Source organism: Synchiropus splendidus, chromosome 11, assembly GCF_027744825.2.
Source record: "Synchiropus splendidus isolate RoL2022-P1 chromosome 11, RoL_Sspl_1.0, whole genome shotgun sequence".
Classification (NCBI taxonomy): domain Eukaryota; kingdom Metazoa; phylum Chordata; class Actinopteri; order Syngnathiformes; family Callionymidae; genus Synchiropus; species Synchiropus splendidus.
This window is the reverse complement of record NC_071344.1, coordinates 10,078,827-10,097,300: the sequence shown is the minus strand read 5'-3', so window position 1 is coordinate 10,097,300 and position 18,474 is coordinate 10,078,827. Positions and strand designations below refer to the sequence as shown.

Here is an 18,474-nt window from a genome sequence, read left to right as displayed (position 1 = left end):
CTCAATGAGATTATTGAAAACCATTGACTATGGCATAGGTATTAAATTTGAAAACCTCATCCATATGTGCCCTGTGATTAACTGACAACCTCTACGGGCGTCTATCGCCCGAAGTAGCTGGGATACACTCCAGCCACAACTCTGTTTTGGGAACTAGCTCTATGACTGTTGACTCGGCACACGCCAAGAATAGTAAACACATGATCGCTGTGATTTCTTTGTATCTAAATAGATGATATCTGCATCTCTGGGGAAGAAACATAAGAAAATGAATCACATAAAAAGTAATTTCCATACCAGCACCTGTTGACAGCGCAATAACAATAAATTGCTGATGTATTGTCCAGTGCAGCTCGAAACCCCAGAGTAATAACGCACAATCTGGTTGCTATTTAGATAATAGTGAGGCAATGTGGTGAATATTGGAGACATATGTTTCTGCTAATTTATTGGTGTATCTCAGCTACAGTAAATACAAACTTAAACATGCTCTGTTACCATTTACAGTTCAGTCACATCGCCATCTGGGGAAGCATTGGCCTGTGGGTGGTGTTTTTCATTGTCTACTCGTCCCTGTGGCCCCTCATCCCTCTGGCTCCCGACATGTCAGGAGAGGTAAGCTCACACACAGGCCGTCTTCCACACACATCATCCCTGGCTTTGATACTGAGAGTAGATAAAGTCATCCATCACTGACAAACCTGCAGCGCTTCACGATTCCTCCTGAGCGTCAGACAGATGCGGGTGGCACGTCAGGGGGGAAAATTTGACACAGGTCTTTGTAAGCAGAACCAGAGGGGTGTAGTAAACTGTCAGACCTCTGGCTTGTGTTGCATAATGACTTAATTGGGCAAATTAGCCTGATGTTTGTGTTACGTTGGCCTCCCTCCGCTCTGAGTATCCACAGGTGACATTCAAACGTTGACGCAGTCTGGAAGCAAAACATAGAACACCGAGGTGAACCTGGTTTACTCAGTGAAAGGAGTCTGCCCTGGAGCTGCTGCATGATGTCACAGTCACATGGCAGATTCAACCGTCATGTGCCACACTAGTATAACTTCCAAAGTGGAAGCTACACTAACAAATCCTCTCCGCATTTGCTCGTACTGCTCCCAGTCATTGAGAGGTTATTGACTACATTGACTCAAGTTTCACTTAATGAAAAGGAAGATCTGGATCAATTTTTTATTTGTTCAGGTTTCATTTTAATGTAGACATTCATGGATCTTTCAAAGCTCGAGGTCCAGCATCGAGCCTGACTCAAAAAACAAACCTGGCAATGTTCTGAACTTGAGTCATGAACTCACCACATCTTTTATTTACATTTAAGCGCTCAAAATGCGCTGTTTTCGCCTGTGCGTCTGAAGTTCTGACACCACAGCCAGTCGCTTCTTGTCGCCTTTCCTCAATATTTTGGCAGCATATTTAGCCTGTAAAAATCCACATATTAGCCACGTTGTTGTATAAGCCGCAGGATTCAGATCACGAGCAAACAGTAAAAAGTAGCTGCCTGTAGTGCAGAATTACAGTAAGTCTGAAATTAGAAGCGACTGAATTTCGGAAGCAGCTAGACTTTTGTTGTCCTGCCTTGATGATCTATGGTCTGGAGGCGAGCATCATCTCATTCTCAAGCTGAATGTGAATGGTCTGTAAGGAGGGAGTCGTCTTGTGGAACATGATATCCGGGGAAGGAGTTCACTTGACTCGCATGACTTAACCGAGTCAGCCAATAACATTATACGTCAGGAGATGTTATTGATGATGGGATTTGAAACAGCTGAATAGCTTTTGGTGTCAGTTGCAACTTTTTCACACATCACGAGTTCAGAAACTGCCAGGATTGACAGAAAAAGAAAATAAGACGGTTGGGTTTGTTTTGGACTTTTTGTTTTCCAACTATGTTAACAACCTTGCAAAGTGGTTTCTGCCTGCCACATTTAAATGAATTTACTGGTTCATTTGCATTTAAATTGATGTTCATTGCATAAAAAGCTCTATGATTCTATAATTTAAACTCAGACTGAGACTTGAAGAGATGAATTTCAATGAATTCATTACAGCCAGAAAAGAATGTATCGATCTACACAACACAGATTAATCATCTATAAACTTTCTTTTTTCATTACACCAATTCCAGGTGCACCACATTATGTAATATTATTTCATAACCAAAGCATCCATGATGAATGAAGAAGTCTGAAGGAGATTGGGCTGATGGATGGGAAATTTGAGAAAACATAACAGCAGCAAAACATAACAACTGGCTCATCATTGGAGCTCATATGATTCAGATTCAGTTTGATAATATCAACCCTTGACCAGTTTATGGTCACCTGTTAGACAGAGCTTTCTATCTATGTACCAACAGTTAATTATTGATAAATATTTTAGTTTGTGGTGTAAATCAAATCCGACAAAACTGCTCATAAAACTGATGTAGGGTCAACATAAAAGACAGCTCTTGCTTCACCGATTACATTTTCCTCTCCTGTTTCACCTTAAGCATTTGGGAGTTGAGACAATCACATCTTTCTTTAAGTTTGATACAAAATCCTGGGAGTTCATAAAGTTAACACCGGTGTTGGCGATGGGATCTAATATTACAGGGAATCTCTTGACAGTACAACATAAATGTGAAATTGTTCAATTTTCAAACAGATGAATAAAAAACTAGTTGGAAAGCCTCGCATCCAAAGGATCAGTTACTGCAACATATTTGCTTGTGCAAGTGAAATATGTGTCTCCTGCATGTTAAAAAAAGAATTGGTTTCATGACATTCTGAATGTTTTTGGATCCGTTTTGATATAAATCTTCACAAACAGCTAGAGCGCGAGACTAGGTTTAGCTTTGGCTCCCATTTGTCATGTCTTCAGTTCAAACGTGTGAGCTTTATCGTGTGTGTGTCTCTTGACATATGGTTACTCCAGAGTAGACCCTTGAATGTACACTAGATGGATTTCTAGCGATCAGAAGAATGGTTATGAGTTATGATAGCTTAGTTATGTGTGGGGTGAAACAGGAATGAGGGTGTTCTTCTTGAGCTCCTGCTCTTTACTCACTGCAGTTGGCCAAGAGTGCATTTGTATTGAATAGACTCAGCTCAGCTCACATTGGTTTTATCGGAGTCTTGCTTCACTGCCAATCCTTGTGAAATCTGAACACTGGAAGACCAAGTAGCATCTTTTCTGTTCACTGTGCTGCTTAATGGGATCGAAATTGAAACGTGAACAATGCTGTCTATAGTGAGGTGAAGCAACCTTTTTTTTTTGAGTAGTAAAATCTCTTGCCCTGCTGGAGTAGCTCTGCATTCCAAATAACAAGTTAAAATGTTTAAATACTCTAAGTTATTACAAGTGAAAGTAGTTCAGTACTGTTTACATAGAATGACTGGCAAGGACTGCAAAGAACTAGGGTGGTGAGCTGTGCCTGTGAGGTAGCCCTGAATGAAAAGATCAGTGTCAGTGTGATTACACTCAGTACTGGAGCATATTTGTGAATCATCAAAACAAAGTGTCTGTGAAAAGAGGATAAAATGTTTTTATCTAATCCTGCTTCTTGGCGTGCGTGCCATTTGAATTAAGGTTTTCTGTTTCCTTTTATCCTCTATAAAACTTTTCACAGATGTGGAGCTAACCAATGCGTGATGCCAGAGGAAAAATAATGTCCACTGTAACGTTGTGTGTGTGTTGTAAGGTTTCAAGCGGTCAAGGACCAAGAAACTCAAACTTCACCATTGAGAAATATGTCTAGCGTGTCAGTTGGTATGTCAATCATCGGCATATGTTTTGACTTTGCTTTTTGCTACCCTACAATAAATAATTTAAATTAGGTTGTGAAAAACAAATGTGGAAAGGAGCTTTTATACCGCAGGGTGAGAGTTTATGTGAAATTGGATATGTTGGACTGTCAATGGTCCGAATATTGTGTTTTATTGATGCAGAGTTTATTTAAGAGTGGCTCTTTTAAAATGATTTTTTTTTGTAGTTTTGTTGTTGGATGTAGCTCCGCGTGATGATTTTATACATTTAGCTTCTAAAGAAACTTGGAATTCTTTCATAAAATGTATGTGACCAGTAAAATGGCTTGTCCGTATGGCCAGTGATGCAATAAAAACCAACACACATGTCCCGGTTTTCATCACTTCAGAAGACGCTCATTTCCCACAGCCCCTGACCCCACATCAACCCTATACTTTTAACTCTTTAACAACTAATCCGTCAGCAGTTGAATGATTTATACCTCTGGGACTGGTTCTTTTATGGGAGTGGTGTGCCCACACAGTGACGGAGTAAACAGATTTATGAGGCCACAACATAGGAGATAACAGGTAAACACTCACACAGGTGACGATCTGTTACCTACACTCAATCCCACGTCGGCGAAGCCTTGTCTTTCATCAGTGCCCTGCAGCGCTGCACTGAAGATAGTAATAGTGTCCTGTGGGTAGCCAGTAACTCTACGCCGCCACCGCAACAGTACATCATCAAACAGTGACACTGCTCTCCCTGAAACCTGAAACTGCATCAGACAATCTCCACTTCCAAGACCTGGTGGCCGCTGAAAAGCAGGATTCAGCTCCACCTTTGACGCAGCCCCAAATATTTCCCAGAGGCCTCACTGATGCTTGCTTCCACCATGAAATATTTCTGCTCGATCTCTCTCTCTTTTTTAAACTTTTCTTCTTCTCATTTGTAGCAACGCAGGTTTTTCATTATTGTTCATCTGACTTCCTAAGGGCCCAAAGTACAACCGACACCAGCTCCACTCCCCTAAATCGGATCTCTCTGTAGCCATCGTAACTGTTGTATGCAGTCTGTCCCAATGTTTATATGAAGCACCACTTATGTGTCTATTGATTCGTACTGTCCAATCACTATACCAAGGTCCTTAGATTGGATGGTTTTCTCATTTTCTTTGGACTATACCAGCCTGTGGAGTATTTTGTTTGTGCAATTAGTATGGTTTCACCTGTGGATCAGCAATGTCTTTGACAAACCCCCACCCCACACACTTCCTTTGATGGAAGATATCTCCCCGTCTGGTCCTGGGTCTGATGGTCCTGTAGATGGACATCAAACAGCATCCTCACCACAAGCTTCTCTATGACCAGCTTAGTTGATAGAACTCTGCTCTCAAGGAGGATCTGAAGAAGAAGCCAGCTATCTGCCAATGGAAAACCCCTTCAGTCTCTTTCTTTTTGATCTTTTGGTCATTACCAAGCGTTTATCTCCAGAAGAAAGGACATGAAGGCCTCACCTTCTTTTTGTTGAGGCGACGCAGTGTAGCCGACTGCTGCAGTTTGGCTCATATTCCATTGTGCTAAAATCCCTAAATAAGACCCTCTGATACTCAATCTTTGCTACATGGGACAAAACTCCCTGTTTCACATGAGCAGTATGTTAGTTTATTTCTTGAGAACCATGGGCATGGAGTGACACCCATTACCTCACCCTGTGATCCAGGCAGACTTCTGAGCCGAAAGAGCTTTGTCTCGATTCAGACCCCTAAGTGGCACTTTGCGTTCCTCTTCATTTCATAACATCTACTGTACAAATATACTTCTTTTCATAAAAAAATGTTTTAATTGTCACAGCATTTGTTTTCTCACCAGGAACCACAATGCAAGGTTACAGCATGGAATTTCAGGAAAACAAATTCATGGCATGGTCTTTGTTGGCCAGGTTGAAGAAGTTCTTTGTGAGATGCTAGTGCTCTTAGTTTTTAAACAGGGATCGGTCCTGGTGACGGCACTTTCCAAAAGAAATTCCTGTCGCTAATGAGCTTCTATTGAAAGACTGCTCTTTAAGTGATGTTGGGTTAGAGGGGCTTGCTCTGCATCTACGTCCTTGGTTGGATGAACGCAGAACAAAAGAGGTCCGTGGTTCCTAGGTTGATTTAAATCTTTGAAATTCAATTGGTTCGAACACGTCCCAGCTGTGTTTTTATGTTTCCTGGTGATACCTTAAAGTCTGGGGTCTGTTTCAGAATCTTATCTCCTGCCACGTGATCACACCAGGGCCCGATCTTCTGCTAAGTGGGTGATAATGCCAGATCTTCAGTGACACAAAGAGCCAAAAGGTGTTGGCTTGTAATGGAGCTCTGAGGAACTCATGGAAGAGTAACTTAATTCATCCTTTACAGCTGATACACATCTGGTTTAAAACACATGCTTGATTTATGATGAAGTCTGGGAGTTGTTCCTGGAGTGAGAACTCTAGTATGGACATTAACATTACAATGGATATCCTTCTCTGACTGCAGCCATCTTGCCCATTTTCAGAACTACCAGGCTCATCTCCTTTTGAATGGACCTCATGAATACACACCTGGAGTCTTTTAGCATCACCCCACTTATCTCATTAGTTATTTGGATTAACTCCCTGTTAGACATTTATTTAATTATAATTAGCTAGCGGCATGCCACTGACTCTGCTGGAAGCTACTTAATCACTTGTTGTTTTTTGTTTTTTTAATGAATAAGTGACAATTTGTTTTGCTTTTAATCATATTGGTGCGAGTGGCTTGGTAGGTATAATGTTAACACATCCACAAGAGACGAATCTTCAACATAAACAAACCCATCCTTCTTTTTGTATGTTTGTTTCTGCTTTTTTTCCATAACAAAGTCACCAATACGTAGTTCACAAACATATTACTGAAGTTTGGAAGACCACCTTGTATATTTAAAGCCACAAAGTGCAGCAAAAACACGGGTTGCCATTGCGTGTTCCTGCTCATGTTTGATTGCATCTGTCTGTCTTTGTGTGTGTGGTCATGAAGGGATCAGTGGCTTGTCAAAACACTCAACTTCATGCGAGCGGACACTACTGTCTGTTCAGCCAGACAAGTTTATTAGTTTGTCCTAAAAATACAGCCCCAACTCCCTGGACCTCTGTCACCCCGTCTCACTCCCTTGGGCCCCCTGGTATGAAACACCGCTGGTTTCCAACAACAATGTGGACCCACTCAGAGTCACAGTTTGTGCTGATGCTTAACCCCTTTTATTTTCTCCAAGTTGGTCCCGTATATTTATAAATGTAGTTTGCAGTTGAGAAGTCAGTTATAATATTATATACATCTTTTAGCCCTCATATATTTGAGCTGTTTGTGTCCTTAATAAACCATCGGCCATAATTGTATCGGCAATCTAACCCAGCATTTGATGATGAGTCAGCATACGCACAACCAACCCAACGGTATAAACGACAATCAATAACATAACAATGTTATGCCATGAAAAGCTGTCCATCATTGTATTGCAAAGGAAAGGCAAGTCCCCGGTGACTTGCTTTTGTGGTGCAGAGGACGCTTGTCTGGTCCGTTGAACGATGGAACGCTCCTAAAATGGTTTATTGATATCCCAAACGGACTCATTCTCAAGGTTTATTTTTATGAAGCTAGAAAAGGAGATATAAACGCTGCCACCAAATGAGATGTCACAGCGGGTGCAAATGAAAATAATTAAACAGACTTGGAGACATTAAAGACTAAATGTTTCCACCGGAGTATAATTTCACAATTGACACATACGTCCAGCTCAGCCGCGTAATTTTCCCCTGCCCTGACGTCCTCAGTCTCCGAGCAGCAGAAAAGCTCCATTCATTGGAACTGTAGGGGAAAAGCCATTTTGATTTCCTGTCATTTGGCATTTCTTTCAGACTGCTCTGTTTTGTCAGACATCAAAGTCAATTTGCTCTTAATGGCCAACAGATTAGCTAATTTGAGCAAACCTGAGTGCTTTGATAGTTGTGACACTGATCTGTGCGTGCGCCGGGGTGTGCGTGCGTGAACATCCTGAGGGTCCTGCCTGTGTCACGTTACAGGATAGACGGCGTTGAGGGGCCCCGGCAGTTTAAACAAGTGGCACGTTACGATGCTGAGGAGGGTTTGCACTTTGACATCTAGTGACAGATAGTTTCACTACAGCAAGCCAAAGTAAATAAAGTCCAAACTCACAAACCAGCAAATCTTTAACCCCCACTGAGAAAACCCTCCGAGTCCCTAGTCAACATGACAATCGCTTTGTTTTCGTTTAATAACACTGCAGGCGGCCGTCTGCCTCTAGTGACTCCTTTTTTTTGCTGCTTCTGCAGGCGACTGAATTGAATGTTTTTCTTGTCATTTTTGCGAGTGATTTGCACTGCTGCTCAGATTTACATGCATGTATTTGCCAGTGAACTTTGTCTTTGTTCATAAAAGGAACACAAGCCCAAGCACAAGAAACTACGAGTGTCGTTTTGCATTCGTCGACATCGTGGAACTAAAGATAAGGCAACTGGATTTGAGTTTCAATATTTTATCTTCAATTAAAGACACATCGTCTTATTAAAACCCTGTGACTTGTCTGTTAAAAAGACTCGGCTGTGGAGTTTAGCTACCTTAACTCTGCAGCACAGTTTACAATCCATCTTCATTAGCAGTTGTTTAACATTTATTCACGCTTTAGCCTCAGTGGCTGCATGTCGTTTGCTTTTGCCCCCAGATGCTGCCAAACATTAGCTGTGGGACCAAAACAAAAGTGGCCATGTATACATAATCCACAGGTTCCTGTCTTTGGTGAAGTGTTGGGTTTTCTTGTTCAAAATAAACGCATGATACTGTGGCGTTCTCCTTGCGACTCTTCTTGGACGTCCGTCGACATTCTCATGCGGTGTGTTGATAGAAGTTCTCGCCACATCTGTGCTGCCTCTCTGTGAAGAAGATATCACTCCCCAAATTCTTCACAGGGACTTCCTGTTGCCCTGAAGGGCTGGGAGATGGAAGCATCCAAACAAAAAACTTGCTGTCATTAGTCGCGGTGAATGAGCACACATTCATCTGGATCCATCTCCTCTTTATTTCCTCAATAAACAAGTTTGTTTTGGTCGGCCATTCTCATGGAAGTGTGCTATTAAGAGCCACTAACTCAGATGCTGGTCTTTGCCTCCCTGTTTAAAAAGCCTTTTGTTTCTACTCTTCATTGTTTGTGGTGTGCTGAATGATAATCTCTGTGTCTTTTGTCTGTCAGGCTGAAATGATGTTCAAGTCGGGGGTCTTCTGGTTGGGCCTGGGCTTCATCCCCGTCACCTCGCTGGTCTTTGACGTGGCTTACAAAGTGTAAGTCTCTTCTCGCTAATCATAGCTCCAATACACAGCCCAGCGCTGGAAATTCCTACGTAATCTCCCCTATCTCCTGAATACAGTTCATATCCGAACCCCATCAAGACGGTAATATCTCAGCTATGTATGTGTGTCTCTCTGACGTCAGCTGATTAGCAAATGTAAATTGCCCCCTTCACTGTTTCAGTCATGCGCCAGTGAATTCCAATACAACACCGTCGAGGAGGATTTAAAAGCATGTGTGTTCGACCCGCTGACTGAATGTGTTTAATTTACAGGCTGAAGAAAGTCTTCTTCAAGACCCTGGTGGATGAGGTGCAGGAGCTGGAGGCTTTGTCGAAAGATCCGGGAGCCGTGGTTCAGGGGAAGAGGTACGAGCATAAAACTCACATACATGTTTCTATTGAGTTCTCTCCCCAGGGACCATTACATAGTAAAACATCTACCTCATACCTCAGTAATGGCTACACTTCTAATGGCAACGTTATTTACTGCATTATTAACGCTACGATTTTAAAGCAGGTCTTTGAATTCCATGTCCCATAAATATGATGAATAATAATTTAATTGATATGATCAAACGTGGAGGAATCATCACTTCACCTTACCTCACCTTCTTCTGCCGCTTATCCGGGGTCGGGTCGCGGAGGCAGCATTCGGAGCAAGGAAGCCCAAACTTCCCGATCCGCACAAACCTCCAGGAGAGTTTAATATTTGTGGTAAATCATTATTTTCACACCCACGGTTTTGAGTCAAAGGTATATGAAGGACTTGTACCCAGAGCCATGTGGCTGCTGCTCAGATGGAGCTGCTCACTATCACTCCAGAGGGTGTAGATGCTGGATTAGTGCCTTTAATGTGATGGAGCGTTGTACTACGGTGTAGAACTGCTGTGGAAATTGGCCGTGTAGTCAAGATCCACTTCAGTTTTCTTCTGTTTGTGTCTCTTAGTCTTGATCTCCAAATACATGCAACTTGGTCTTGTTGCCATCTTGAGTCTCGAGTCATGACTCCCGAGTCTCAATGTCTTGGTCTCGGTTGATGTGGTCATGACTATAACACTAATAGCTGAGAGATTCCACAGTCAGTAAATTCAACAGCAACAATAACTGAGGGGAATTCAAATTGAAGATTATTTGCAGCCTAAAGCGAACAGTCTTTTATTGATGAGTCGCCAACATACCATATTAAATGTACTAATTTGGACTGCATAATGACTGCCAGTTTTTTTCTTTATTTTGCAACATCACACCACAAACCCCGGCACATTCACTTGCTTTACATAATAATAATAATAATAGACGTGAACCCCACTCCAAGTCTAGATCCCCTTCACATGCACAGACTTTAACTCTCTTGGCAAATCACTCCAATCTGTCCGCAAATGTTTGCCCTCATTTTAGTGCAGTTAAACCTTTTAAACTTTCAACCCCTTCAGTTTTTTTTTTGCATGATGATTGTCAGATTGTGGTACATTCAGGAGCAGGCAGGCTAGTTTTTACAACACCATTGTACTGTACTTGTGTAGTATATGTGTTTGGACACAACCATTTCTAATAACATTTCTCATTACAGTGCCACTCTTTGTATTTAACATTGAAAAGGGTGGTTTTCCAGTTTTCTTTCTAGTCTATAATGCCGCAAGTTCATTTCTAGTAAAATTCTGATGCATGTATTAGGTTTATTTAATAAACATTCAACTGATTTGTCTCTTGATAACAATATTATTTTACCACTCAAAGCAAATATAACTTTGTTTGGTGTTTTCCTTCATTGAGGGCTGTAAAGCTTCCAGCTGTTGGCTTTATTTATTTAATGGTTTAAGTTTATTCAGCTCATAATGTTGTCGACTCATTAATGAAATAAAAAAATGATTTAAGGCCTAAAGTGTTTTGACCAGGCCCGTGTCCTTTACCTGGCCTGGCAAACAAAATATGGTGACAGAAGTCATAAAAATCTCCTATATGTGATTTTTGCATCCAATACAGTTGTCATCTGAACTCTGGAAAACAGGCCTCCATCTTCTGAGAAGGCCTTTGATGCACGCATTTAAGTCTTCAGTGTGTCGCTCCTATTTAAAACCGATCCGGTTCAAACACACGTCAGGTTTTACAAAATGTAGCTCCATTTAATTGAGTTTGAAGGCTTCTCAATGATTTTAGATTGAAGTATCATCGTTTTGTTTAATACCTGCGTGATTGACAAAATTATTAACAATCTCCACCGCTTATGACTTCTGATTTCAGCGTTTCAGGGAGATCAACTTTGAACAAGAATCATATGAGCCGAGAGATTTCACTAAATTACACGTCTCCACTGCCAACATTTCGGGCGGAAGGCAGAAATCTTAAAATTGCTCTCTAAATTGCCGTAGTCTGACTGTAATATCAGCAATCACGTCATAACAGTTATGTTTTTTTTCACCCTAAATGTGTCGTCTTTGAGCAAGAGCGCCCTGATATTAAAGTAATTTGTTCTAAAGGCGCGCTAGTGGAGCCGTGTCTGCAGCTCTCTGGGGTCTGAGGCCAGCAGCAGGTATCATTGTGGAACAGATCAGTGTGAGATCTCCTGCTGGCCGAAAGTGATCGGCCGCTTGGCTCTGGTCCCAGACCCGGCAGGCAGCTGGCGAACACACCTGCTGCGCACACGGTGAAAGGCTAGATTAACATATTCACACACACACAAGGCAACTTTTAGTTTTCATGTCTGATATTTCCCCCCTAGTTTTTTGTCTTTTAAATGTGAGGGAAGAAGTAGAGTATGGGACAAAGAAGCATTGGAAAATGAAACAGTGGATTATGGAGCCTTTAAATATTTAAGTCGAGAAAATATCATGTGAAAAAAGATGGAAAAAAGTTAGAAATTAACTGCCAAAAACGTCCATATTGAAGTGAATGGAACATGAACAACAACAATGAAATTAACAAGTTCACATTTACTTCATGGAGGCCGCTCAGGAACTGTCACGATTGGTGGACATGTTTGGTGTCTGTCCACTGTGAATCAGAGTGGACAGGTTTGACGTTCCGGTCGTCAAATTCACCTGTGGTTTTGGACTTGCTGCCAACATACTCACTAACTGTGGGGTTTTTTTTTAATGTGTGTGTGTGTGTCCAGCTTGACAGAGCGAGCCCAGCTACTGAAGAATGTCTTCAAGAAGAGCACGGTCAGCCTGTACCGCTCCGAGTCCATGCAACAGAACCTTCTACGTAAGTTGTGCAAGAGTCTGACTGTGTTTGGATCTGTCTTCTAACCCACTTCTATCTATGTAACCAGAGAGGATGTGTTCACATGACCCGGGACTTTGGAATACTTTTTGAGCTTACATCAGAATTGCAATGCAAACATTGTTAAACTCTGCATTAAATGTAAAGCTTAATGCAGTGCTTATAACTCCCGTGAATTGAAGTGTTGAAGCCTGACGATCATTTCTAGGTGTTTGTGAGTTGAATGGCAGCTCCATCAAACTTTAACACAATCCAGCTGTGGGACGTCCACAAAGAGCACCAACTCAGGATGAGTTTACTCCACTGGGCTGCACCTCACAGCTAGGTAGAGCTCGCACATCAAGAAAGAGCTTGGTGTTGCTCAGGAAACAGCTGAATTTGTCATCAAGACACCTTCGCTGGTGTGGTGTTCCAGGCGTGTGTGAGCCCGGGAGTGACTTGGTGTTCCTTCTTAAGAGCCCGACTGGGTCAGAAGAGACCAACACTTACACTTATTATATCGGACAGGGCTCAATGGAAGGAGCTGGGGGAGGGTGATGTGAACACTGTCCAAACCTTTCCTAGCAAACCTTTCCTTGTATAATGGAGGGAAAAAGCGACCACTTTAGGCCCTTCAATATCAACCATTTCTACGGTATAACACAATAACAGCAGCAGCACCGTGCCCATTTCTATTATTGTCATGTTTCACATCACATTTTCCCACCTTACTTTTGTTATCTTTCAGTTTATAGTTTGCTCTCCTTTGTTGATCATAATCATATCATCAGGGTGTCCCCAGAGGGAAAAGTTTGGTGTTAGTGCACACAGCTTAAAGTTAGTGTATTTGTATCAAATCTGGGTAGCGCTTTATATCGGGGATCAGTTATTAATAAACGTATTAGTTGCTTTTTCATGGTCAATGATAAGTAATTACAAGGCTGTTTAGAGTGGTATTTTGGTGACCATTCCTCCCTCAAATGTAGTCAGGCATAAGACACTGATAAGTACTTTATGATGACATAACAGGCTATTATGCTGCTACGAATAAGTAGTTTATTTATGGTTATATATTTTCCATCTGATTGAGGATCAAACACAAGTGTCATTGAATACCAATGTGATTAATTATGTGTTACACAACACACTTTTCTGATGTGAGTTCATTAGATTATTAAAGAAAGTATTAAAAAATATATTTAAAAAATATATTATTATTGTTGCAGCTACAGTAATAGCTCACAATAGGTCAGATAAGTCTTCTTTTAGTCTATTTTACCTTGAGGCATTGACATTATGTTTTTGGTGAACTCAATTTCACATTCAGACACTCATGCACAAGTAATTTCTAAGTCCTTTAAATAGAATCACCTAAGTAATTGGCATCATTTATTCAGTATAAACCAGGAATTAGTTGAGTTAAGAAATGAAAGCTAAAGACTGGAGCTGGGACTTTAAATTTGGGTTATTAATTACTGAAAAATTGATCCAAACAACACGGATGAGTCATATAACCAGGTGACATAAAATAAAAATAATAATAAATGCGATTATTCTGGTGTCAAATATTGCAATTAATTTATACCTCTTTATGAATCAATTCCCACCACTCGTATAAACCCAAGATAAAGCCTGTGTGATCAAAGCGCCACAAAGTCACACAAGGGAAGATCTATGTGCAACTTTGTATGAGCCCAAACTTCACACTCATCTTCTCATGCATGGGTTTTCTCTTTATTTCTGTTTCTCCTCTGTTCTGTCTGATCAGACTGTTTTTGTTTGTCTCATAGGTGGGGATGAGATCCTTGTTGTGTGATTCCTTTTTTCATTTCGCATCCAGCCTCCTACTCTAGCTCCCTTCTTTAGACCCCACATTCTCTGGTGGCCCACCTCTCGCCCTCTCCCATCTGGTGTGGCTGCTGTGTCCTTGAGCTTGTGAGAGGCAGTTAACCATGAAATGACGAAAATGTTGCGCTGTTATTCCCCCACAATGCACTCCACTCAGCAGCGGGGTCCTATGAACTTACCCGCTGGCCTCCAGGTACTGCCCGAGTCATTTGACACCTGAAGGTGAGTCAGGGGGCAAAGGTCAAGTAGGAAACCTCTAGTCCGATTGTAGGTTAGCTCTCAGGGATGAATTAGAATAATGTCTTGTGATGAAAAATGTGCGGATTTTTGTTGTTGCAAGAGATAATTCAATAGATCCTTGAGCTCACTTGGGTAGATTTAAGGGACTTTTTTTTTCTTTTTTCAAAACCAAGCTTCAAGCCCGACCCACAGTCTTTTATTTTGATGTTTGAGGTTCTATAAGTGTCACTGCCATCGAGTAAAAGCTCAGCGTGCCAAAATAAATGTAGTTTTCATTCCTCAGCTGCTTTAAAGTGGCTGCCAACTGCCACGACAGCCGAACCCTCAGCCAAGTCGATACACAAGCTGAAATTGGTTGGTAAACAATACCGACCCTCTGCAGTGAGCTCGATGATTTATTATGTTTTTATTGAGCATATCTTTGAACCACAATCATGGTGTTATTAACATTTCACAATAAAATGTGTTTGATAAATAAACACTGGAGCGCATAAGTGAAGATTGTCAAGTCGTTTTCTTGGTCTCCTTAAGCTCCCGGTTTGTGGTAGTCTGTCACTGCTAAAGCCGTGAGGAAGGCGAGTGAACCCATGATGGCGTTCAGGCTTGTGATCAGATGCTAACACATGCCGTTTGTTGTCTATAGCAGAGGACAGAAACAGCCAAGATGCCCGTGTTGACTGGTCCGTGGCTACTTTGCCTCATGGGCCGCAACTTTCTAAGGGTCCGGACTCACTTGTGGCTGTCATAAATCTCTGCAATAATTTCTATCAACACATTTCTCTGACTGTTTATCACTATTTTGATTCACATTACATTTTCACATTCTTTTAATTCATTACAGAATCTAACCGGCTTCTCCCTGTTCCACAGACGGCTACGCCTTTTCTCAAGACGAGAACGGAGTGGTGTCCCAGTCCGAAGTGATCCGAGCGTACGACACCACCAAGCAGAGGACCAACGAGTGGTGAGCACCGGCCCTCTCAGCCCAGGCCGGCCATTCCGGGGCCACCACCGCTTTTCCCAGGGGCAGCGTCTGGCAAGAATCTGCGCTTTGCTCCAGTGGCCTCCAGTGACTAAGAGTTTTGGGACGTTGATGTGTGAAGGACGGAGGAGACCGATGTGATGTTTGAAAAAAAGGGAAAACTTAACTTGGATTATACAAAACGGTTTTCACTGTCAACCGATGATAAGCACTTTGCTTTCAGTGTCACTTTTGCCACTCAGCTCGTTCGAGATTGTCTCCAACATTTGCCACATGTTTAAACCAAAAATCATCATGTGATCCTGGAATCAAATTTATGATTTAATTCAAATATTCTGCTGCGAGGTGCTTGAAAACTGAACTCGAAGATTGCCAAAGAGCAGTCGTGAATACAATCTTGAATTGGGCATAAGGAAACTGAGCTGACGTTCGCCCGCCACTTTTTTATTTTGCACTAAATGAAGCGTATCTCGTCGGAAGCCTTACATCTGCTCATGCCTTCATCCTTTTAAACACTGTATATCCATTTTAGTTCCACTTTTAAATGTACGTCGATATCGTGCCTGGTTTTATTATGATTTGAAGCGTTGCCTCCTGCAACTCGTGCGCACACGTTGGTCCCGTCTCCACCATTCACGCCGCAGATAGATAAATACGAGCATTCCACACGTCACTCCCGTCAACAACCACAAAGGTGCCTACGTAGAACTTTTCCCTCTTTAGAGATAGCTCCGCAGAGAACGAAATCACTGTCTCCCCTGCGCTCGTGTAACGTGAACATGTCGGTGGGTGGGAAGGAAGAGTCGCTCCGACACAGTTGACGGCGGTGGTTCTAATATTTCCCTCAAAGAAATGGAGATTTGTCCTTCTAACATAAGTGCCATTAGCTTACGGGAGGAAGAGAAATATTAGCCAGGAAACTCCACGCCAGTATCAAACTACTCTGTCTCTGTAGTTACTTTGTGGATTTGTATTTTTATATTGGAGACGTATGAACTTTTGCATTGACTGGCTTTGTAACGCCTGTGACTTCTGTTCCACCGATTAACTGGCAGGTCTCTTGTGTTCTTGTTGTTACGGCTTGATTTGTTTATAACTATGACATTATTGTCCGTGTGATTGCCGTCTTCTCCCTATGGGAGATTGGATCTCTGACTGTGCGACTGTTGCCTGCATGTGCATGTGGCAAGTGTGCGTCGACTACTGTGGTGACTTGTGTGTATTGGCATGTCTATGAAGCGTTTCCACTGAGCAGCACTGTCCCGACGTGATCGACTGGCTGGATCGGAAATGCTCAATTTTTTATCATCATCCATACTTTTGTATTTTTAAACATGGCTGCTTGTAGTTGCCATACAGCCAATGTATTTCTTTTTTAGCTGAGGCTTCTGTTTAGCAACCAACCTCTTTGGGCTTACTCCTAAAAAGACCACTAAAATTGTCAAAATTCCAACTTCAAAAAGCATTAGATTATGTGTATAATCATCACATTCCATCTAAAAACTTTGTGTCTTCTTCAGTGGCAGTTGCTCTGTTTTATTAGCGCAAGCTTTACGACCTGTTTGTGCAAAGAAGGGTTCCACCGGAACCCAAAATTGGATTCTTTCTTCCAAAATGAACTGAGCCAAACTGACTCACTGCTCAGTGGAAACCAGCGATGTATGTCCTGTGTGTTTGTGTGAGAGCGCAAGTGTGTGTATCGCTTCTCTGCTCATGTTGTCCGTCTGCACGACTCCAGGTTTTGTGGCTACTGTGTGCCGATGCATGGCCAGAACACAGAGGAGTGTGAGCAAAGTGTGTCATGTGCGTATGTGTTTGAACTCTCGACCTCGACTGTGTGAGTCTCTGACGCTCAGCTGGCTTCTTTAACAGGAGATGTTGCACAATGCACTCGATGTACATTTCCACCGGTGGATATTGTTCATTTCTCTTGATTGTACACGTTTGTGGTTCTTATTTTTCTTCACGCAGCGTTTCTCTCTGCTTCACTCGTGTGTATCTCAGTTCAGTCGTCATCTTCTAACCTACTGAATGTGTTTGTCGTGGAGCCGCCGCTCTCCTTCTTTTCAGGAAAAGTTGTGGGCCGCATGAATGGACAAACACAAAGCTGTTCTCCGGAGTGTTATTGTACTTCTTTGATTCTCTTCACACAACTTGGAAAAACTTTACTTTGTGTTTCTGTCGTTTTGTTTTACGATGATTGTTCTGCATGTGTGGACTGCAAACTTCTAAGTGTCGTCTTCTACTGCCATGAAGGACTACAGAAATAAACTTTACATTCATGGAGGAACAAGGCTCACGTGTCGCTGCCGACTTTTGTCTTTGCAGATGTGTTTTGGCTGAGTGAGGCTGTGTGTGGTGACAAACAGGACATCCAGCTCTAAACAGGAAAAGGCAGGAAGGAAAACAGACTAATTATATAAATGCTCATTATTTGTAGTAGCCGTGTTTCACCAAGCTCCCAGGATAAACATCCTGATTTATTTTCTTTGAGGCTTGTTTTGCTTTGTATTCTCTCTCCAGAAGAGGCTCCCTGCAGATATGTTGACCTGAAGAGGCTGCAGGAGCGGAGAGAATGAGAAGGAGCTGGCTGAGCGGCGGCTAGAGGAGACAGTTGTTGGTAGGAAGACGGGGGATCCAAAGTGTTATGACACGGTTGTTTAACCATAACAATGGAAGAGGCGCTCCACGGTTACACGCATTTGTCCTCGAAACAGGGTTAGAAATGTAACATCAGGGTGCGGCTTTTGACTGCATGGTTTAGGATTCACGCGTGTAGTTAGATGGGTCAACTCTGGTGTCAGATAAATTGAAACACTTGACTGTCAGGAATAAATATAAATACCATCAGGATACATGGCTTCAAAATACAGGGCGATCAAAAGTCAGTTTGCAATTGAAAAAATGTATTCTTTGGCAGTCAATGAGATCTTTGCCATATTTATGCTTTTGTGACCAGTGTTTATCAAAGTTTGTACTGACTCTGAAATTGCATGGTTTATGATGCTCAACAACTTGACTCGGCCTGACAGCAGTATAGATGAGGTCACATTATATATATATATATATATATATATATATATATATATATATATATA

The 18,474-nt window shown here is 41.9% G+C and overlaps 1 protein-coding gene across 3 annotated transcripts in view; it reads left to right on the top strand.

Moving 5' to 3' along the window:
* The window catches only part of atp8a1 (ATPase phospholipid transporting 8A1), a 100,310-nt gene extending 82,621 nt beyond the window's left edge, over positions 1-17,689 (top strand). For all 3 annotated transcript variants that reach the window (XM_053878448.1, XM_053878450.1, XM_053878449.1), the window contains 5 exons: positions 508-615; positions 9,009-9,097; positions 9,379-9,471; positions 12,218-12,309; positions 15,265-17,689. In XM_053878448.1, the coding sequence (XP_053734423.1) occupies positions 508-615; positions 9,009-9,097; positions 9,379-9,471; positions 12,218-12,309; positions 15,265-15,362 (480 nt within the window). In that variant the 3' untranslated portion in view covers positions 15,363-17,689. The remainder of the gene's footprint in view (positions 1-507; positions 616-9,008; positions 9,098-9,378; positions 9,472-12,217; positions 12,310-15,264) is intronic.
* Positions 17,690-18,474: the final 785 nt, after the last annotated feature.